This window comes from Planococcus citri, chromosome 2 (genome assembly GCF_950023065.1).
Source record: "Planococcus citri chromosome 2, ihPlaCitr1.1, whole genome shotgun sequence".
In the NCBI taxonomy this organism is placed as follows: Eukaryota; Metazoa; Arthropoda; class Insecta; order Hemiptera; family Pseudococcidae; genus Planococcus; species Planococcus citri.
In genome coordinates this window covers 4,007,264-4,030,627 of record NC_088678.1, presented here as the reverse complement: position 1 = coordinate 4,030,627, position 23,364 = coordinate 4,007,264, and the positions used below count along the sequence as shown (strand labels likewise).

The window sequence follows — 23,364 nt, the reverse complement described above, 5'->3', positions numbered from 1 at the left end:
TGAACTTACGAACACTATTTTTTTTTTTTATTATCATTTGAGATATTGTATGTATAAGGCTTTAATTTGTTTAAGCGTTTATACTAAAATTTAAATAATCACGTAATTTTTTTACATGTTATTTTGACAAATATATATGTATTTTTTAAAAAAAAGTGCGTAGTTTTTTCCGAACGGTCTCAAAACACCAGGTATGAGCGATTGAGTATTTTTTTTAAGATTATGTAGACTTTTTTTTTTTTGTATTATTGCGATTTTTTTTTTGTTTACGAATTTATGGCCTATTATGAATGTTGTAATGTGTATTTTTATGTTTGAATAGGTAATTTTTGCGATGAAAAGTTATGAAAAAATTTTAACTTTAATTTTTGAATGTTTTTTTGTAGCTTTGAATTTTTTAAAAAAATTTTAGTATTCCTTTTTTTACTATTTTTGATATTTTATTTTTTTATACTTATTCCATTATTTAGATAGAGCATTGTTTTTTTTTGTTTACCTTTTTTTTTTATAAATATAATTTTGCAAATTTCTTATAATTTTGTGTTTTTTTTGTTTCTATTTTGAGTTGATATTTTTTATCAATTTTGTTTTCGTAGCATCTTACGATATTTTTTTTGAGTTTAATTTGCTTGTTTGTGAAGCTTTTAATTTTTTTTTTTTTTTTTAGGGGAAATTAGGATTAGTGGTGAGTTTGATTTTTAATGGCTTGAGTTAATCGAAAAAATTGCACTTTTTTTTTTTTTTTTTTTTTTTTTGCAGTTTAGTTTAATTTATAATTATTTTTTTATGCTTGATTTTTTTACAGAGATTTTGACTCGTGGTGGAATATTTTTTGAAATTGCATGAATTTTTTTTTTTTTTAATATTTGTACTCGTTAGTTGTTTATTTCGAGATATTTTTAATTTTAATTTTTTGCATGAAGTTGTGTTCGGTTTTGGGAGCTATGACACTATTCACCTAATCTATTACGACGATTATTCTATTCGCTGTATAAATACTCGATACTAATTGACGTAAATTTCTGTTCTGCAGCTCGTATTACGATCACCAAAGAGCAGTCGAGAAGATTACAGAAGCTGTTACGCGAGAAACCCGCCGGCAGGTGTAAATATACCGATGAAGAAATCCGCCGAAATGCCTCCCGTTTTAAGATCCCAGCGCCGAAGATACGTCATTTCCTGAGACTTCATAATGCTCTGGCCGAAGGCAGCAGCGCTGGTACCGGCGCCGTTCGACGAGTATCGCACGACGTGATCGATAATATCGAAAAAGCACGTTCTGGTGGTACCCGGAACCTGCTGTCGACGTTATCGTTCGATAAGAAAGTCCAGTTACTGCGGATGACCGCTTCGGTGACCAAGCCAACTAGTCTAATGGGTCGAGAATTATCGCGCGAATTGAATATACAGGAAAGTAGAGTGTTCAATTGGCTGAGGGGTAAAGCGCATCGTAACCAGACGTTGAAGAAATCGCTATCCGTCGACGAAGCCGCTTTGCTGGATGAAAAACTAGCGGATTTCGATTATTTGGACGACGATAGCGCGCTCGTGTTGGCCGATCGGTTCAACGTCAGCTGTGCTGTGATCAAGAAAGCGTTCCTGAAACGAAAACCGAACTCGGTTGCGTTGAGTAGACCGGTGGTCGAGTTGAAAAAGTACCAGATACCGGATTCGGTGACGGTTACGGCCGTACCGTCGACGACTACGACACCCGTACCGACACAGAGACGTACTAAAGCTGCGGTTATAGCGGAGATTACCGAAGCGAAACACCACAAGAAGACGCAGCAACAGAAAAACATCTTGTTCGAAGCTTTCCGCGAGTCTCCGGCTATGATAAAGATGAACTCGGCCAAAATGATGCAGTTAGAGAAAGCGACCGGATTGAGTAAAGTTCAGCTGGCTAAATGGTTGAGCATATTTCGTGAGAAATGGTCGAACAGTAACGAATCCGGTTTGAAGAAACTGCTCACTTCGGGATTCACTGCGGACCAAGTGCTAGCTTACGAGAAAACGTACAAAGAAACCAGATTCTTGAATTTAGCTCAGATGATCGAATTATCTCAGAGTACCGGAGTACTTCGCAGCGCGATCAATGCTTGGTTCACTCATCGTCGCTTGTACGAGGTCCATTCTCGGGGTAAAGATTTGGTGAAAATCGAACAACAACACAACAAAACGTCTACTGCGAAGAACGAGTCGAACGAAATGCGTATGCTGAAACCATCGATATCGATACCTCAATCGAGTATTCCTGCCCTGCAACCTGAAGACCAACCTCAGATGACCGAAATGCTCGACAATGCGGAGGCGAACGAATTCTTCGATTCGCTCGACAAAGATCAGAAAGCTTATTTGTTAGCCTGTACGAAGAATTTCAGCAGTTCGTATAAAAAAATATCCAAAGCTCTCAATTTACCCGAATCCAAAGTGGCACTTTTCATCAGAAGTTATCGCCTCAGTCACGCCCTCATCAGACAGCAACGTTCGTCGTTACCGGAACGTGTGCAGAAAGCTTTGCTGAATCATTACCTGAAATACGGTAAGCTTTCTACGAAGACCAGCGTAATGTTGTCCAAACGTTTGAAAGTACACCCTAATAAGATCTTGAATTGGAATAAACAGCACATGAATCGTCTGCAAAAAATAGGCCTACTGGGCAAAAAGCAATCTGATGTCGAGCCGTCGCAATCTGATGCTGAAGTCGCCGAATACGACGATGATACCGCCACCGAACCGGTAGTAATGGCTACTACTTCGAAAACCGAATCACCATCGCCACCTCCGGCTCGTCAACACGCGCGTTATCATTTCACCACAGCCGATAACAAAACCATGCTGTTCAACGAATTCAAGAAATCTCCTCAAGGTGCTGCGAATAAAAGTAAACAACTCGCCCAAGCTACTAAACTGACAGCGATGCAGGTTCGCAAATGGTTGTATAATTTCGGTAAAAAGATCAGCGAGCAGAAGAAATCCAAAGTCGAAGCTAACTTAAATAACGCCGCGATTAGCGCCGAAGCTCGAGCTAGACTCGTGAACGAATTCAAAACTCGTAAGTTTTTGGAAGAATACGAAGTGGATTCGTTAGCTGCGGAGTTCGGATTGCTACGAAAACACGTAACTAATTGGTTCGTGAACGCTCGTTATTACGAAATTCTCACCGGTCAGTGTCCTGGTAGCGTTTCATCGGCTCCTAAACGACCAGCTGCATCGAAACCAGCTCAGGTCGCTGCTAAACCACCTCCGGTCGTTAAATTCGTCTACGAAGAACTAGATCCCGAAACGCAGGCTCGTCTGAGCAACGAACTGGAATCGTATCCGTTCGAAGATAAAAAACTAACCAATCTAGCCGACGAATTACAAATACCTTCGGTCGAGTTGAAGAAATGGTTCGAAAGCGCCAGTCGTTGCACTAGAAGCCGAAGACGTAGTTCGGTTGCGACTACGAACGTTCCCAGTACCAATAACACCACCACCGCCGAAGAAGACTGGTTCAACTTGACGACCAAACAAATGCAAACTCTACTCAGTGAATTCGAAGCAGATCCGAATCTAACCGAAGAACGCACCGTAAACATGGCCAAACGAATTAAACTCACCAAAGAACGTATCCGAGCATGGTTCGAACATCGCAGACTCGAGTTACGTCTCGAACCGACTCCCGAAACCGTACAAACCGTACCACCGATCAAAATAATCATGCCTAAATGGTCGTCTTCGGGTCAAGAAATGCCATCTGTTGCTCCTCAGCAAGCTCAGGAGTCTCAGTCTGCCACTGGTTCGAAAAAAGCATCGAAATCGTCGAAAAAAAGCTACGAATTCAAAGTACCCAATCAGCTGAACATGCTGTTCGAAGAGTTCAAACAGAGTCCGCAGTTGACCAACGACAGATTAATCGAGATCAGCGACCGTACCAACTTATCGTCTAAACAAATCACCAACTGGTTTAACTGGTTGAATCAACGATTATCGGCGCTACCTCGAGAAAACCTACTAGAAGAGAATCGCAACAAGTACTTATCGTTGCAACAAATCGAAATCCTAGAACAATACTACGTTCAGTGTCGATACATGAACCGGCCATCTCGCGAAGCTCTATCAGTCGAATTAGGTGTACCGAAAGCTGTCATCAAATCGTGGTTCGAGAGCAGACGTAATTACGAACTGCTGTGCGAAAACGACGAACAACCTGCTTACTTTACCGAAGAATATCGAGGAGGAATCGAATCGGTGTTGGATTACGATTACGACGACGAAGACGAGTCAACAGCTGTAGTAGACGATTCGGTGGTGAATTTCGAGCCTCAATTCGATCCCTTAATGGATTCCAATTACCCAGCAGCCACTAACAACGATGTAACGATGGAAGAACATTCGTATAGTTTCCAACTCGAACCCAACAGCCAGTTCCTCGAAGATTTGACCAGTTTACCGTACGAACCTCGTCAACGGTTTATTACACCGTTAGATAAGGATTTAGAACCGATCGAGGAAGATATCGAGAAGATATTCTGGATACTGAACAAATCGCCTACGACGAATAAAACCAAGTGTAATCAGGATATCGACGAAGCCAAGAACCGTATCCTGGAAAACGAATTCAGCAAGAACCCGTGGATCGAGTTGGGGCGAATTTCTCAACTATCCGAACAACTACTCGTCTCCGAAGCGAAACTACACTGGTGGTTTATGAAGAAACGCTGCTTCTTGACCAAAACCATTCTCACGATACCGCCTCCTCAGCCTAAATCGAAACCGAAAAACGTTACGATCGATTTGACCGATGACGACCAACCGGCCTCGTGCGGTCAGTTTGAATTCGTCACTGCTGAAGAAGTTGCCCGAATCAAAGAAGAAGTACCAATCGAACACGAACCGTTGGCAGCTATCGAATCAGATACGTTAGAGAACGGCGACGACCCTTTCGAAAACAACGCCCTCGACGACGAATCCCTCAACAGCGAAGAGTTCTCATTACAGATACCCGTAGAGTCGACGAACGATTCGAATTCACAGTCTACCACCGCAGCAGCGTCGTCGTCGTCGCCGCCGCCAAAGAAAAAGAAAAAACGATTACCGTTAACGTCTCATCAACGAGCTGTCCTAAGAAAAGAATTAAAAGCCAATAAGGATATATCGATTGTTCAAGTTCGCCTGCTAGCTCAAGATCTTGGTCTGACCGTGCCTCGAATTCAAGCCTGGTTCGAAACGATGAGAAAATCATCGTCGGCGCCAAAGAAACCTAAAGTGGGAGTGACCGTTTCGGTGAAAAACCTCGATCCCGAATTGGAATCTGCTCTAGAAGCCGAGTACTCGAAAAGCGCCAATTTCAGCGATAAAAGGGCTAAAATGATCGCTCTCAGGTTGAAAACGAACAAGAAACTGGTCAAGAAATGGTTCGTCGAAAGAGCCAAGAAAAACGATAGTCAAACGAAGCCAATGATAATGAACGATGGCGAACCTAAATCGACTGAAATAGAAGACGATTCGACGGCGATTGAAAAAGAAGACGAGTTGGCGATTGTAAAAGAAAACGATTCGTTAGCGACTGAAAAAGAAAACGAAACGGAAGCGACAGAAAGAGACGAATCGATGGAAACTGAAAAAAACGACGAATCGATGGAGACAGCGAATAGTGATCTATCGACGACGGAGACGGAAAAGAACGATGAAGAGTCGATGACAACTCAAAATGAGACAGAATCGATGGAGACTGAGAACAGTGAAGAGTCGACGACCACTACCGATGCCCAGTAGATTTGCATTTTTAAAATTTTTTTTATTTTTTCGAACGTTGTTTCGACTCTTAATACTAGTTTTATCACACATATTACGTTTATTTTTGTGTTTTTTTTTAGATTTAGTGGGATGTATGTTTCATTACACCAGTTTTTATTACCTATTATTAAGAATTAATTACTTTGAGATTTGATTATTATAATATACCTATATATTTTTAACGAGTAGAAGTACAACGACGTTTTATTATATTATTATCACTGTTTCGTGAATGTGTTTTGAATTATTATTATTTTTTTTTTACCGAGGTATGTGAAGTAGATATTAGTTTTCGGATTTCAACCGACAAATTGTTTTTCATTTGATTGTTTTTTTAAATATTGAATAAACGAAGACTTGTTTCTTTTTTATTGTAATGTTTTTTGTTTTAAAAAACTTTCCAGTCGATCGTTTTTGGTTTTTTTTTTTTTTTTTGAAAATATTTTTACGATGAGCAATGGTCGTAGTTCTTTGCTTTGAATCTTGTTTTTTTTTTTTCAAAATTGATTCTTCATTTAGGTAGATGAATTACAATAATGAATTATACATTTTGATTTCTTGGGGTTCAGTTGGTTTTGGGAAGAATTTGTTAATACCTAGTTTTTTGCTTTGAATCTTGTTTTTTTTTTTTTTCAAAATTGATTTTCTGTTTAGATGAATGACAATAATGAATTATGCATTTGATTTTTGATTACTTGGGGCTCAGTTGGTTTTGGGAAGCATTTATTAATGCCTAAAATTTTCTGCTGGGAATTTCAAAAATAAAGTTTATTTGTAACATTTTCAATGTGCAATGCATTTTGAGAGTTGAAATTATTCTTGAATTTTTTGAATTATTCGTCATTTTATCTCAGTATGGGTTGATAGATGAAATCTAATTGCTTCATTTTCATCGGATGGTTGTTCACGACTAGAGAATGTTTTAAACTTGATTCTCCGATTTGAACGAAAAACTAGGTTAATTGAAAGAGCAAGTTTTGAAACCTCCACAGCCGATATTTCAGGTGCTGAAATTCATTTTTGCATCTTCGGTAAATTTGAAGAAAATGGAACTGCCATGGATGATTTTCAAACATTTTCACGAATACAATTTTTCTGAGCAAAGTAAGTCAATTTTTAAATAATTCAACTACTAGTTTTGGGCCATTTTGGATTTGGAGTGTGCATCGATTTTTTTGAAATTATTTTCTCCAGAAATGAAATTTATTTTCCAATCGCTCTGGAACTGGAAGGGCCAAAATAAGGCCAAAAATTTAAGCCGAGCTCATTTTGTTTCGAACTCCCAGCTCGTTGACGAACAAAATTATTAACAAATTTGGTTCATATTTTTCACGCTAGGAGCGCTAACTACAGACTGGATTTGGTTCATATTCTTCACGCTAGAAGTGCGAACTACTGACTAAATCTACAGGAATTGCAGAGGAGGACGGAATTTATGACTTCTACAAGACCGGCAGGGATTATTCGCGGATTGTGCCTAAAAATTATGGAATACCTTTCAAGATTTGATTCAATATTTCGTGCATTTTATCAGATGGAAAAGTGGTAAGTGTTGCTGTTTCAGATATATTTTATTTTTAAGTTGAGGTACATACCTATAGGTATAGGTAGAGGAATACAGCCTAGACTGCACTGCTGCAGACCACGTTTCATGATATTTTGATTTTGAAGAATTCAGCGGTCAACTGCATTTTTCTTGTATGCGGCTGATTCTCAATTCTCATATCAAAAACTGTAAAGTTGATTTCGATTAGGTACCTACTTACATAATGTGAGCCTTGGGATGGCCCTTATTTTCAAAGTTGGGATTTCCCTCCCCCTCCCAACTCCCAATGTGGTCACTGAATTTCCTAATTTTTAGGGTTCCCCGAGCCCCGCCTCGGGAAACCCTATTAAAATCGCCAAGAGAAATTCAGCCTTCACACCAGATGTAGAAAGGTGTCTTATATGCCTACAGCACATAAGACACCTTTCTACATCCGGTGTGATTTTCAGAACTTTAAACAACAACGCTCTCTATCATCATTTATTGCATTTTTTTTCTATTGGTGGAAGTATTTCATTCATTGTTTCTATTGGTCGAAGACGTCGTTAAGTTTTTTTTTTCAAAACAAACTAAAACAAACATGTCTGGGACTGGGAGCTACTCATACTCTAGACGATGGTCGAGCAGCCATGTATGTTTTGTTTTGTTTTACCTACTAGCGCTGTCTGGCGTCACTTAAATATACAAACAACATAAGATTTTTTTATTTTTTTTTTAGCAGCAAGTATGATGAAGTAGCCAAGTACATCATAATTCATAAACTGGAACTGGAATGGAATGAATGAGATGAAAATTGAAAACGTCTGTTTGAAAAATGTACTTAAACTCATCACCAACAGACATGTATTATTCTTTTCAACCAATCTAATTATTCGAAAAAATGATTATTATTAAGTAGAAGTACCTAATAAGTAATAACTTGTATTTTTTTTTGAAATGCATTTCTAAAATATAACAAACAAAAAAACAAAACCTCCTCAGTCCTCATTCTGTTTATAGCTTGATTTTGTTTTTTGTTTCACTTTATTTAAAGCAAGGCCATTTTCCACAATTTTCAATTTTCATTATGAAACGTTATGAATGAAATGATATTTCATCGTGTTTATAAAAAGTAGTACTCGTAATTAATAATAATAGAATTGAAGAGCTCTATTCCAAAGTGGGTTAAGTCATTTTTTTTAAAAAAAAAACACGTTTTACGGAGATTTTTATTTCAAAAGTGAGTTAAGTCAAAGTCATCGATTTTTCAAAGTGATTTTTTCTACAAGCAATAATTGTTCAATGTCCAAAGAAAGGAAAGGTGCACCGACCTTTCGAAACAGAACAAATTTTAGCAACAAAAACTTTAAATGCATTTTTTGGTGAAAAAAATGACTTAACCCACTTTGGAATAGAGCTCTTCAATTAGAAATAGAAACTAAAGGAGTTTTTTAAATTTTTTATGGTATCATTTTGCGGGGAACCCGTTGCCAGGTCACCTGTGACCTTGCTTGTTATTTTTTCCATTTTCAAAAAAATCGGGCTGCGGTGGGCCCTTCAATTTTCAAAAATACAAATTCACTGTAAAATTGTCAAAATTTCAAGTTCTATCATCTCTATAAAAAAAAATCCCTTTTGAGTAAAATAAACTCTCACGACGATTTTAGTCCCCTCCCTTGAAAACCAAGCTGACCCCCTGGAATACCTTTTAGACTTTATTTGGGAAATCCTAAAATTAGTTGTTTTTGTTCATTTCCTACTGATAATTACTTATGTTGATGCTTAGTTGATGCAAATTGTTCACTTGTATAGGTAGGTACTTGCATTGAATTATAATTTATAACAATGTACAGGACCCCTCTCGGCCTTCGTGATTTAATGGTGCTTTTGATAAAGAGTTTTTCAAAAACGATGATTAACGCAAGTTGAATTTTTGAAAAATTTTGTACAAGAAAAATAATGAGCAGAAGCAGATTAAATCTGGTTTATTTAAAATTCAGTAGCTTCTGGGAACAGATTTCGGATCTTACTCATCACTCAGAGTCAGAGTTGTGGAGAATGCTTTCTAGAATTCTAGAAATTCTCAACCAAGTCTCACGAACTTCTCAACTAGCCCCCAGTTGGCTGAAAAAAGTTCTGAAGTTCATTTTGGGGGGAGGTAAGGGAGGGGAGGAATTACCGATTTTGTGGAATAAAATGGCGAATCTTTAAAGTGAAATAGGTAATCGATAAAAAAAATTTAGGTTTAAAAATTCCAACTTTTTCCACTTTTAAAAATTCTCATTTTTTTCCTTTTCGAATTTTTGGAAGTTTTATTGATGTTTCTTTTTTTTAGAACTGTACCTATTTTGTGGAGAAGTTTTTTCTTGTAGGGCTTTGAAATTTTAGAATTTGAATAACTTTTTTCCAGAAATTATTTCTAAGTGTTTAGAGAGGAAAAAATGTTTTTTTATAAGAGGAGTTTATTGGTTTAAATATTTTTTATGAATCGATACCTAACAGGTAGGTACTTGAAAAGTTCACTTTTGAAGAAAAAAACAAAAAGACCCAAGTAAAACGAGGGCTGAAACTTTCAAAAATTTTATTTATCGAGAAAATGATGAATTACTTATTAACTTTTTTAATAAGAATTGGTCAATTTTTCTGCCTTTGATATTTTCAAAAGTTGGGCAAATGACAATAGGAGTAGTTGCACCCCCCCCCCGCCGATCCACCGGGGCAACTTTTTTCTTAAGGGGGACATCCTAAGGTACATTTTAAAGCAAACTTGCCCAAAAAAAAGTTGGCTTGACTTACAAAATTGTGGCCATTTTGATTGACAGGTCAGCCAAAATCGCAGATTTTGCGTTTCAACATAGGACTTGCACGAAATTTTTCAAACCTTTCAAAGGTAGATCGAAAGATCATACAAAAATTTATCATCTGTCGAAATTTCAAGTGCAAAAACGCGTTTTTCGATTTTTGGTGAATTTTTGAAAATCCAATTTAGGCCAAAAATGAGGGAAAAAATCAAAATTTTACCAAATTGTCCAAGAAAGCTGAAATATGGGATGTGCCCTATTTTCGACATGCCAAATTGATTGAAAACGGTTTCAACCCGTTTTGAGCAGTTCTGGAGCCTCCAGCAGATTTTTGAAACTCGAAATTCCCACAAAATTCCATCAAATTGGAGTTGTAAAGCTGAAATTTATTCTAAAAACTCAATTTCAATACGCTACGAAGTACTGCAGGTGAATTTCAAGTCGTTTTGGAGCCTCCAGCGACTTTTTGAAAATTCCTGATGCCTCCAACAGATTTTTGAAACATTAAATTTTCACCAAATTTCATCAAATGGAGATGGAAAGCTGAAATTTACTCTACATTCCAATTTTAACAACCTCTGAAGATGACTTCAGGTGGGTTCAAGTCATTTTAGAGCCTCCAGCGACTTTTTTGAAAATTACTGGAGCCTCCAGTAGATTTCTGAAACTTGAAATTTCTCCAAAATTTCATCAAACTGAGATGGAGAGTCGAAATTCACTCTGAAAACTAATTTCAATACGCTACGAAGTTGACTGCTGGTGGATTTCAAGTCGTTTTGGAGCCTCCAGCGACTTTTTGAAAGGTTGTATGACGTTTTTTTGGAAAATTGAAATTTCCTAAAAGTAGCTGGAAGCTTCAAAATCATTTTGAAACCACCGTGTAGTCTGCGAAGTAAATTTCAGCTTGCCAACTCCATTTGATAAATTAATGTTGCGGGAATTTCAAGTTTCAAAAATCTGCTGTAGGCTTCAGGAATTTTCAAAAAGTCGCTGGAGGATCCAAAACGACTTGAAATTCACCTTTCAGTACTTCGTATCGTATTGAATTTGAAATCAGTTTTTAGAATAAATTTCAGCTTTACAACTCCAATTTGATGGAATTTTGTGAGAATTTCGAGTTTCAAAAATCTGCTGGAGGCTCCAGAACTGCTCAAAACGGGTTGAAACCGTTTCCAATCGATTTGGCATGTCGAAAATAGGGTATATCCCAAATTTTAGCTTTCTAAGTCAATTTGGTAAAATTTTGATTTTTTCCCTCATTTTTGTTCTAAATTGGATTTTCAAAAATTCACCAAAAATCGAAAAACGAACTTTAGCACTTGAAATTTTGACAGGTGATAAATTTTTGCATGATCTTTCGATCTACGTTTGTAAGGTTTGAAAAATTTCGTGCAAGTCTTATGTTGAAACGCAAAATCTGTGATTTCGGCTGACCTGTCAATCAAAATGGCCGCCATTTTGTAAATAACGCCAACTTTTTTTTGGGCAAGTTTGCTTTAAAATGTTCCTTAGGATGTCCCCTTTAAGAAAAAAGTTGTCCCGGAGGATCGGTGGGGGGGGGGGCAATTACTCCTACCGTCATGTCATATGCCGGACTATACAGGGTGTCCGGGGAGCGGTGGTACAAACTTCAGATTTGGATATAACCGGGTACGACTAAGAAAAAACGTTATATGAACAGGTTGCCTATCTTGAAAATTGAAGGGGCAAAATTACATTTTAATAATAAGCAAATAAAATGAAAATTTTGATGATGGGAACTGGTAGTACTTTGAAAACTGAGCAAATTTTGTCCATACAAATTTTTGCCTAACTTGAAAATTGAAGGGGCTATGACCAGCATTGACCACATTTAGAATAAAAAAAGATTCGAAGAAAAAATCAATAGCGAAAATGGATTCTAAATTCAAAATTGATCAAATTTTGTTCTCTTCAATTTTTGGCCCAGATCAAAATTGGAGGAGCTACGCGAAATTCAAAGTATGAGAAATTTCAAGGGTTGCTCAATTTTTTTGAAATTTCTTTTACTTTAAATGTTGCGTAGATCCTTCAATTTTGACTTAAGGAAAAAATTGAAAATAACAAAATCTGATCAATTTTGAATGTATAATCCATTTTCGCTATTGATTTTTTCTTCCGAGTCTTTTTTATTCTAAATGTGGTCATAGCCCCTTCAATTTTCAAGTTAGGCAAAAATTTGTATGGACAAAATTTGCTCAGTTTTCAAAGTACTACCAGTTCCCATCATCAAAATTTTCATTTTATTTGCTTATTATTAAAATGTAATTTTGCCCCTTCAATTTTCAAGATAGGCAACTTGTCCTAATAACGTTTTTTTTTAAGTCGTACCCGGTTATATCCAAATCTGAAGTTTTGACATCCACTCACCAGACACCCTGTAGTATAGAAACATCGTCAAGCTTTAAAATCAGTGCATTGGTCGTGAATTTCATCAGCTTTCATGTCTTTTTGAGTAAATTCGAGCGAATTTTGCCACGTTCTCAACATCTCAATCCTCGCCCTTTTCCTTTCATTCTAGATTCACATTGTATTCCTACGAGCAACCACGTCCTTATCTTCTTTTCCCTTCTACCATCCATCCAAGAAATTTCTTCTAGATTGCATCATTGCATGTGCTCCGTGATTTCCAGGAATGTAGCTTGTCAGTGTTGTTATCTACTGATAAAGCAAACTCCTATTGGAGAATGGAAATTTGCGTCTGGTTTACATGATAGGTTTTCGTTATAGACGCTGGACAAGTCCGGACAGGTCCAGCGTCTATAGTTTTCGTCATCGGCTTTCTTGGTGAGTTCGTTTGTTTTTCTTTCAGTCTTTCACTCTTTCTACTTCACTCTCACTCATTTGTCATTTGTCATTTCGTTCTCGCTTGTTCTCTGGTGTTGTGCTTGAGGTCTATAGCGTGGTTTTAAATTTAAATTTTCTCGTTTTAGAAGCTTATTTTGCTTATCTTGATTCGCGGATTTTGCCTAAAAATTGTGGAATACCCTTCAAGATTCATCGACTTTGTGATATAATTCAATATTTCGTGCATTTCATCAGATGGAAAAGTGGTGAGTTGCTGTTTCAGATATACGAGTATTTTCTTTTTAAGTTGAGGTTTATACTTATAGGTAGAGGCATATGGCCTATGGTTCATGTGGCTTGAATAACCCTTCAACGTTCTGCAAAGTTTCTTCCTTTTTTTTTTTCAAAATTTTATCCAAAATTCTTCGAATAAAACATTGCCTTTATTTAAATGGCATCGCTGCTTTTTCAGCGTTACGAATTTTATTTTTTCTGTTTTGATGATTTTTCTTTTGAAATGTATCTACATACTTAGAGGTTTTCTAATTTCAACAGGTAACTTATTATTATTTTTAAATTTCTCGATGGTGATTTTGCTATGAACTTTGATGACGTTTTTCGCTCGAATTTTATCACCTCGAATTCTCGCGATTTTTTCATTAAAATTTTCCCTCCAGCGTGTGTGATTCTGTTACTCAAATAGTCGGGATTTCTCCTCATTTCAATTCGATGGCTGTTTTTGAATTTTGTGAATTTTTTTCTTCGCTGATTTGGTGAGTTTTCTTTTGAATTTTTGTAGATTTTTCCCTATTCTGACGGGTATGACTTTTCTGAATTTTCGCGATTTCTCTTTTTTCAAGTTTTTCGATGATTTTCTCGGAATTTCCATTTTTTTTTCTCTTTTTAATTTTTATTGGCGAAGTGTCTCACAGCCTTTTTTACTTTGAATTTTCACGATTCTGTAGTTTTGTTCTGAATTGTGGTCATTTTTTTGCCTAAATTTTGACTGCATTTTTAAAATTTTAACCCTTATGTTTTAGTTTTGTGCTTTAAAAAAACAAGTGACTTTATTTTGCTCGCGTTTATGTGGAATTGTGATTTTTTTTCCTTCCAAAAATCATGATTTCCATTAAATTTTGATCTTTTTTTCGAGAAGGGAGGGAAACTTCTTCAAGATTTGATGACTTTGTATGTTTTTATTTTTTTATTTTCACCTTTTGTAGTGGATTTTGTTGCATCTTGATGTCTTTCATTCGTTGATCTCTCTCTCTCTCTCTCTCTTTCCCCCTCCCTTCCAATTGAAGTTATGAGGGAAGGTCCTCCGAATTTTCTCTCTCTTTGAACAATTTTTTTTTTCAAGTCCGATATTTTTCTCTGTTGAATCCTCTTGAGTTTTGCTAGAAATTTTTCGATGATTTTTCTCTACATTTTTTCGATTCATTTCCGAATTTTTACCTAATTTTGATTCTCGTGAGTTTTCTGTTCTGAATTCTTAATGATTTGTGCTGAACTGAAATTATTTCCATAATTTTTGTTTTAAATTTTATTGATTCGTTTTTCTGCTTCATTTCGGCGAAACCTTTTTTCTTGAATTTTCGCGATTTTTTATAAAATTTTCTCCTAACTTGGCCCCAAATTTTTGTAATATTTTCTGCTTGAATTTTTATGGAATTCTCCTGTTTACAGATTTTTTTCGAGTTTTTGTGAATTTTTTTTGGACTTTGAAACTTGATGGTTTTATTTAGAATTTTTTTGAGGATTTTTTGATTTTTTTTCAAGTTTTATTCTTTTGAATTCTCATAGATTTTATTCTCCAAATTTTTGGTCAATTTTCACCGAATTCTCGTGTCTCCTTTTGTGTCTAAATTTTTGTGAAGTTTTTGCAATTTTTTCAATTTTTGCAATGTTTATTCTTAAATTTTAGTGCTTTTTACCTTAATTTTTTGGCGGAGTTTTTCCATTTCTAATCGAATTTTAATTTTGGAATCCTCGACAACACTCTGTTTTTTGGTTCATTTTGAATTTCCTTCTTGAGTTTTATTCTTAGGGACTTTGGATTTTGATTCATTAAATGGTCATTTTCTCCCAATTTAAATAATTTTATCGCCTTTTTTCCATTTTTTTTTAATCGTGTTAATTTTTGACAGTTTTTATGGAGGATTTTTTTTCTTTTTGAAGCAAGGTACATTTATTTTGTATTCGAGAATTCTTTCTTTAGTTTTTCAATGATTTTTCTGGAATTTCCATTTTTTTTCTTTTCAAATTTTGGCGAAGTTTCTCCAGTTTTGATATACTTTTCAACTTTGAATTTTCACGATTTTAGTTTTGCTCTAAATTCTGTTCATTTTTTTGCCTTAATTTTGACTGATTTTTTTTTAAAATTTCAACAGTTTTGTTTTCGAGTCTCGTGCTTTTTTTTGGCTTACGTTTTTATGGAATTGTGATTTTTCTTCTTCCAAAAGTTACGATTTCCTTTACCTAAATTTTGATCATTTTGTACGGCGGGGGGGGGGGACTCCTTCATGATTCGATGAGTTTTTTTTTTCATTTTCACTTTTTAAGTTGGATTTATTTTCCGAGTCTTGATATCTTTCATTCGTTGATCCCTCTCTCTCCTTTCCCCTTCCCTTCCAGTTAAAGGGAAAGAGCTTCGGGATTTCCTCTCTGAACAATTTTTTTTTCAAGTTGAAATTATGTTTTTCTCTCAAATCATCTCGAGTTTTGCTTGAAATACGTCGATGATTTTTCTTCAAAATTTTGGCCATTTTTTTTCGCGAATTAGTACTAATTCTCGCGAGTTGTTTGTCGTGAATTTTCAGTGATTTTTCCTGAACTAAATTTTCCAGAGGTTTCCATTTTCATCCCTTGCACGATTTTGTTTTGAATTTTATCGACTCGTTTTTCTGACTAGATTTTTGTTCTTGATTTCGACGAAACCATATGAAATTTTCTTCTAATTTTGCGCCAAATTTTAGTAATTTATGTTGAATTTCGCTCTCGAGTTTTATTCTTAGGGACTTAAGATTTTGATGTTTTTCCACATTATTCTTCGAATAATTTTTTTTCTCTCCGGATCTTGATCATTCTTCTGCTTTTTATTTTGGCCATTTTCTCTCAATTTAAATATTTTTGTTGATTTTTTTTTTTTGAAATTTATCGTGTCAATTTTTGCCAAGTTTTGATATCTTTTTCTCGCGAAATTAAGGATTTTTTTAAAATTTCTGAAGCACAATACATTTTTTCGTATTCGAATTTTCAAAATGGTTTTCATACATCACTATTTTTCCTAAATTTGAATTACAAGCTCGTCTCCACCGCCCTTTGCCATTGATTTTAATGAGTTTTCTGTTCCAAAATGATTCTTCTCGTTTATGGAATTTTTTCCAATTATCAAATAATTTTTTTCATCAATTGGCAATTGGTATTTTTACGTGTTAATTTTTCGAAATGAGTTTGGAGAAGATTAAATTTAATTCCTCCCTATTTCGCGGTGGACTCCCCTCCCCTTATCATTCAATTTTTATTTTTTTCATTAGTTCCAAGATTGAACTATCAAGCTGTAGGTAGTCCTGCCCTGCCCACCTCAGCTGTTACCTATTGACGTTTTCTACTTTTTGTTTTCAGTTCAGCCATCAAAATGCAATTGGCAATGTTGATCGTGATGTTGTTCCTGTTTGCCATCAGGGAAACATCTGGTGAGTAAAACTTTCTATAAAATTAATGATCAAAGTATCACTTATTCACTACCAAGTACCAATATGAAATGTGATGTTTTTTTAAATTTTTTTCTTCAAATTATAGGATTGGAAATGAGTGTAAGTAATGGAAGTCAGGTGGTATTGGAATGTGGTCAAGAAAAAACCATTGTCTGTGAAGACCAGAACCATGCTGTGGAATGGAGAAAACTAAATTCTATCCTAGTAAGTAATGTTCCAAATCTAGTGATGATTCATATATTATATTACCTATATGTTTTCTAAAATTTGGGTATGTTGTTGGGTTAACTTTGAGATTTAGATTTTAATTTTTTGCCATTTGTTTCCAGGGTGTCTTTGAGGTGGGCTACTCTCCACATAAAGCGATTCTTATTTTAAATGGATACCCGCATGAAATTGGCAATTACACCTGTGCCTGTGTCAGAGAGGAGGAGGAGGAGGACCATCATTTCATGATCATTCGTGTTAGTTTTAATATAGCCAGTGTGGGTAAGTATAACCATCTAATTGTTCACTTAACTACATCAACAGCATAATTTAAAGCTGTGCTTTTGCACCTGACATTTTAGATTTCTAGAGATGAGAAGTGATAAAATAAAGCTTGGCTTTTGGCTTTTAGCTTTCTGATGAAAATTGTAAAGCTTTTGGCTGGCTTTGGCTCTATTGAAAATATTGGCTTTTTACAGCTTTTAGCTTTTCGCTTTTTGCTGCTTTCAGTCTCTTGATTTTGAATTTTTGATTTTTATGTAAGTATTTTTTAAAGTAGATTTTTAACAATTTGATATAGGTAACTTAAACGTTTTGATTTAAATTTAATACCTACTTATATTTTCGAGTTCGACTTGATTTTAATTTAGTCTATGGTCATTCCATGCATGTCAATTCGATCAAAAAAGTGCGATTTTGAAAGTCATGTCTTTCGATTTCGCTCAATTTTTGTTTACAATATTTACCCACCTAGTAAGTAAGAAAGCCGCAATCAGTTTGGTCCCAGCCCCCTCATGGGGTTGGGGGGGGGGGGTTGTTTCCATTATTTTCACACTGTCTCGAGGTACTCAACTTTAGCAGCCCGTTCCTCCAAAATTATGATATTTTGATCAAAACTGATTTCACAGATCGAAAGAGTATTGAATTTTGAACTTTTTAAGCATTTTGAAATTTTCAAAAGTTGAAAGTTGAACTTTCAAATTGAAAGTTCAAATTTCAAAATGGCGTTGTAAGTGGGAGCTACCATTTAAAATTCTGAAAAAATTCCCATAGATGTACCTTTTGATTCTTTTTCGAAATATTCAAGTTTCGAGATGGGATCTCTCAATGGAGGGGGAGCACCCCCGCCCCCAATTTGGGGCAAAACTTTCGAAAAAAAATCTGGGGCATGCGATATATCGAATTGTATGTTTTTGGTAACGCTGAACACGAATATCACGTTAGATTTTTGATTGGACCCCATCCACGGCTCCCAGAACCTCCCCCAAATGGGGTAAAAGTTCAAAATAGGGGTTTTTTCGTGCGACACATCAAATAGTATGTTTTTGGTGACGCTGAAAACGAATACGAAGTCAGATTTTTGGTTGGACCCAACCACGGCCCACAGAACGTCCCCAAGAGGGGTAACCTAAAAAAAAATGGTTTCAATCGTGTGACACATGAAATAGTATGTTTTCGATATCGCTGAACACGAATATAGCCATAGTTTTTCAAATTGACCTCACCCATGGCTCCCAGAACCTACCCCAATTGGTAAAAGTCCAAAAAATTGGTTGGAGGCCGCAGATGGGGTCCAACCAAAAATCTGACGTCATATTCGTGTTCAGCGTCACCAAAAGCATACTATTTGATGTGTCACACGAAAAAAACCCTACTTTGAACTTTTACCCCATTTGGGGGAAGTGCTGGGGGCCGTGGATGGGGTCCAATCAAAAATCTAACGTCATATTCGTGTTCAGCGTTACCAAAAACATATAATTCGATATATCACATGCCTCAGATTTTTTTTCGAAAGTTTTGCCCCAAATTGGGGGCGGGGGTGCTCCCCCTCCATTGAGAGATCCCATCTCGAAATTTGAATATTTCGAAAAAGCATCAAAAGGTACATCTATGGGAATTTTTTCAGAATTTTAAACAGTAGCTTCCACTTACAGCGCCATTTTGAAATTTGAACCCTAAATTTGAAAGTTCAACTTTCAAATTTTGAGAATTTCAAAATGCCTAAAAAGTTCAAAATTCAATACCCTTTTGAACTGTGAAATCAGTTTTGATCAAAGTATCATAGTTTCGGAGAAATACGCTGCTGAAGTTGAGTACCTCCAGACAATGTGTTAATAATGGACCCCCCCCCCCCACCAACCCCCTGAGGGGGCTAGGACCAAACTGATTGCGGGTTTCTTACTTACTAGGTGGGTAGATATTGTAAAAAAACATTTGAGCGAAATCGAAATACATGACTCAAAACCATTGGTCGAATTGACACGGAATGACCCTCTAGTCTCTGGTTGTGGTTGTTCCCTCTATTTCACTTTTGGTGTTCTGCTAATGGTTCAGCTGATCGAAAAACGGTTTCAAATAGAGCGAAAAATGTTCATTTTATTTCCTTCATTCTGCCTAAATACATAATTCTCAAGTCTTATTTTGGTTTGGTAAAATTTTTTTGAAATTTATCAAGGAACCAAAAAGAACTCAATTACTGAAGAAGGTTTTGATGGCTCTTATTGAAATTGTCAAGTTCATAAATTTGAATTGATGATGGTTGGCTTTTTGGTTTTTAGATGACTGCTTTGTACCTGAAAATGAGTCCAACGATGATGATGAAGAAGAAGAACAAGAGGAGGAAACGAAAGATAAAGAACAAAAAAAAAAGAAGAAAACGAAAAAAACTAAGAAAAATAAAAAGAAAAAAGAAAAGAAACAAAAAAGTAAGTAAAACGAAAAAAAAAACAAAAAAAAAGCGTTTTGATCGCAAATAATCCAGGAAACCCCGTTGTTTTCCTCATAACGTTATTTTCTTGTTCCGTAGCTATTTCGTTTCGTTTTGTGTTTTTTTAACATTTTTTTATAATTTCGTTTTGCCAACACTTTTAAGACTTTCTGTTCCAAATTATTAAACGGTTCTAATGATTGTCGTTTCTGTTTCAGCTAACCAAAAAGAATCGAAGGTGAAGGTGAAGATTTTTTCGAACAGTGGTTGCTCACGGTTTTCAGCCCAGATCAGTTTCAGCTTACATGCTATTCTGGTTTCTTTTTCTGCAATTCTCTGTTTGTGTACTAATGCAAGTACTTTGCTCAACTTCTAGGTTGTCGTATCTGATTTTTTCATCAATTTTTTAAATTTTACTTTCGTATTTTTGTTATGATGAACAGATGTTTTTGTTTTTACATATATTTTCTCAACTTCTAAATATAGGGCCTACGTTTTCTCATTGATTTTTTTATCATTGTGATTTTAATTTCGTGTTTTTGTTATTAATAAGATGTTTTGAGTTTGACCATGTCGTTCATAGTTTGTAAATGTACTCGTACATATTTCTTTTTTATTATTAACTTTTTTGTATTCGATTTTTTATTGGTATTCAAATGTTCTCTGTTGTCATGTAAGTTTCAGAGTGAATTGTTGGTGAACCTTTTTATTTGTTTACCTACATAAATGAATGTACTTACCTATTTACCATGACATTTTGAGTTTTACTCTTTGAAATTGTTCCCAATTGAATTTTCTATGTGATCGATTAGAATTAACTACCTACTTATACAAATATATTCTGTAAGTAGGGATTTTGTTTTTTTTATATTTTTCGTGTATTTGGTACTTATTTAAAAATAGCGTGAAATAAATATTAAATTTGCACTCAGAAGGCTCATCTGTTTCCGGTGATGTTCTCCTAAAATGCTCAAAGTTTACTGAAAAAGCAAACTTTTTTTTGAAAAAATTGAACTTTCGAGTGCAAACAAGCTCGATCAATTAAAATTAATAAGCTAGACGTGATCAGCGATGCTTAATTAGTGATAATCGACTATTCGCACACCGCATTTGCTTTTCATTCGGGCAAAAAGCTCAAATTTGAAAAAATTAACTGTTTGCTAATTTTAGTCATTTTCGAATATTTGTATTATGTATTTGATGCATAATAAGACCAATTTCATTAGGAGAACGTAGAGTATTAGGACTTACGAGGTTCGATACTCCCAATACTTGAACTTTCGAATCAATTTTGCGAGATATAGAGAGCTTTTTAGAGTGCACGAACTGCACGAATGCGGGGATTTTTGCAGGTGGAGAATTCGTTTGCCAAAGCGATCAATGTTCCCTCGAAAATTAGGTTTTTTTTCAAAAAAGTTGAACTTTTAGGTAGAATAAAGCTCGATTTCTTGAATTAAATGAGATTGACGTGATCAGCGATGCTGAATTAGTGTTAATCGGCTATTCGTACACGCTATTTGGCTTTAATTCAGCTGAAAAGCTCATTTTTGAAGACAACAAATTTTGAAAAAAAATAATGCAGCGCTTCAGGCGGCAGAAAATGGAACTTCTTTTGAAATCGTCAAAAATACGTTATAAATACACCTTTCTATATCCCAAAATCAGGATTACAAAAGAACTTCTCATTTTCACCGCCTGCAGCGCTGCATCGTAAATTTTGAACTTTTGAATCAATTTTGCAAGCGTTCGAGAGCTTTTTAGACTGTACGAACAGTACGAATAGGGGGGTTTTTGCAGGTGGAGAATTCATTTCCGGTGTTGGTTCTGCCAAAAAGAACAAAGTTCCTTGAAAAATGGAGCTTTTTTTCAAAAAAGTTGAACTTTCAGGTAGAAAAAAGCTCGATCGACTAAAATAAACGAGCTTGACGTAATCAGCGATGATTAATTAGTGATAATCGACTATTCGTACGCCCTATTTGGCTTTTATTCGGCCACAAAGCTCAATTTTGAAAAAGTGCATATTTGCCTATTTTGATCATTTTCGAGTACAAAAGATACAAAATGAGACCAATTTCATTAGGAGAAAAGGAGATATTAGAGGGTTCGATACTCCTAATACTTTGAACTTTCGAATCAATTTTGCGAGCTTTAGAGAGCTTTTTAGACTGTACGAACAGTACGAACAGGGGGGTTTTTGCAGGTGGAGAATCTGTTTCCGGCATTGGTTCTGCCAAAAAGCATAAAGTTCCTTGAAAAATGAACCTTTTTTTCAAAAAAGTTGAACTTTCAGGTAGAAAAAAGCTCGATCGAACGAAACTAACGAGCTTGACGTGATCAGCGATGCTGAATTAGCGATAATCGACTATTCGTACACGCTATTTGGCTTTAATTCGGCTGAAAAGCTCAATTTTGAAGACAACAAATTTTGAAAAAAATAATGCAGCGCTTCAGGCGGCAGAAAATGGAACTTCTTTTGTATTCGTCAAAAATACCCTTGTATATACACCTTTCTATACCTCAAAATCGTGGTTTCAAAAGAACTTCTCATTTTCGCCGCCTGCAGCGCTGCATCGTAAATTTTGAACTTTTAAATCAATTTTGCAAGCTTTAGAGAGCTTTCTAGACTCTACGAACTGTACGAATAGGGGGGTTTTTGTGGTCAGCAAATTCGTTTCTGGTGTTGGTTCTGCCAAAAAGCTCAAAGTTTCCTCTAAAATGAAGCTTTTTTTCATAAAAATTGAGCTTTCAGGTATAAAAAAGCTCGATCGAGTAAAATAAACGAGCTTGACGTGATCAGCGATGCTGAATTAGTGATAATCGACTATTTGTACACTCTATTTCGCTTTCATCCAGCCGAAAAGCTCAATTTTGAAAATGTTCAAATTCGCTCATTTTAGGGTCATTCCACGTCAATTGAACCAAGAAGTGGTAGGTGGGTTCGGCGATTTTTTTGAAATTTTTCCTGTGGAAAGACCTTCCGAAGGGATGACCAATGGCGCAAATCGCAGCCCTCTAGCTCATTTTTAACGGCAGCCAGGGGGTGTCAAAGTTTTCAGTGAACCTAAAATATCATCCATTTCAGCAGTGGATTGCTCGATAACCGCGAAACCTACAAAAATGGAACTTTTTCCCATAGTTAGAGGTTTTGAAAGGCTTTTTGGTGATATCATAAAAATCAGTGTTGCCACTTTTTTTCGTAAAAAAAATTAGCTCAAAAAGTTTCAAAACGTAATTTTCATATCGTTCCGACTCTCAAAAATTCTGAAAAAAATATATTATGGACAACTGTTCATGCTGAACAATATATTAAAAAATTGGGATGGTAACTTGCAACAAAGTCGATTTAAAAAAATTTAAACTTTGCGAAAAAATGCGATTTTTTGATTTAAAACGTGAAAAAAAGTTTTGATTGGTTAAGTTGACCCATTTAATCCCTATTTTTACGTATCTGTTGAAAAAGTTGTAAAAACCCCTTCACTCGGTGAAATTAACTCATCACAAAAAAATCAAAATTCAAAAAAAAAGCAAATTTCATTTTTTTTGCTGTGAGTGAGATTTTTATTAACTTTTTCATGAAATACGTCAGAAAGTTGTCAAAATAAGACAACTGAATAAATTTAAATTTTTTTTGATGTTTGAAATTGAAAATAGAATTTTTTCAAATTTTGATTTTTTTGTGATGAGTTTATTTTATTGAGTGAAAAGGATTTTTTCAACTTTTTCAACAGATATGTGAAAATAGGGGTCAAATGAATCAACTTTACCAATCAAAACTTTTTTTCATGTTTTAAATCAAAAAATCGCATTTTTTCGCAAAGTTTA

The 23,364-nt window shown here is 35.4% G+C and overlaps 2 protein-coding genes across 4 annotated transcripts in view; both read left to right on the top strand.

Annotated features, from left to right (window-relative positions):
* The window catches only part of LOC135834251 (uncharacterized), a 72,204-nt gene extending 66,052 nt beyond the window's left edge, over positions 1-6,152 (top strand). Inside the window, exon 4 of the mRNA XM_065348083.1 lies at positions 1,034-6,152. Coding sequence (XP_065204155.1) covers positions 1,034-5,760 — 4,727 coding nt within the window. The 3' untranslated portion in view covers positions 5,761-6,152. The remainder of the gene's footprint in view (positions 1-1,033) is intronic.
* A 172-nt stretch (positions 6,153-6,324) lies between these two features.
* LOC135834254 (uncharacterized) lies at positions 6,325-20,408 on the top strand. Of its 3 annotated transcripts, none has more exons than XM_065348085.1 (7): positions 6,325-6,885; positions 7,193-7,326; positions 16,537-16,607; positions 16,714-16,832; positions 16,958-17,117; positions 19,394-19,540; positions 19,761-20,408. In XM_065348085.1, exons 2-7 carry the CDS (start codon positions 7,217-7,219, stop codon positions 19,916-19,918), a joined length of 765 nt encoding a protein of 254 aa, XP_065204157.1. In that variant the 5' UTR covers positions 6,325-6,885; positions 7,193-7,216; the 3' UTR covers positions 19,919-20,408. The 3 variants fall into 3 exon arrangements, with proteins under 3 accessions (XP_065204157.1, XP_065204158.1, XP_065204160.1); XM_065348086.1 differs by having other exon boundaries at positions 7,120-7,326; XM_065348088.1 differs by lacking the exons at positions 6,325-6,885; positions 7,193-7,326 and adding an exon at positions 12,815-13,178.
* The last annotated feature ends 2,956 nt before the right edge of the window (positions 20,409-23,364 follow it).

Bases quoted from the DNA above. Each gene is read 5' to 3' on its own strand.
- LOC135834254 (XM_065348085.1), top strand. From the start codon at position 7,217: ATGACTTCTACAAGACCGGCAGGGATTATTCGCGGATTGTGCCTAAAA. The intron at 7,327-16,536 runs GTAAGTGTTGCT...TTTTGTTTTCAG, and splicing joins TTTTATCAGATGGAAAAGTG to TTCAGCCATCAAAATGCAAT. The intron at 16,608-16,713 runs GTGAGTAAAACT...TTCAAATTATAG, and splicing joins TGCCATCAGGGAAACATCTG to GATTGGAAATGAGTGTAAGT.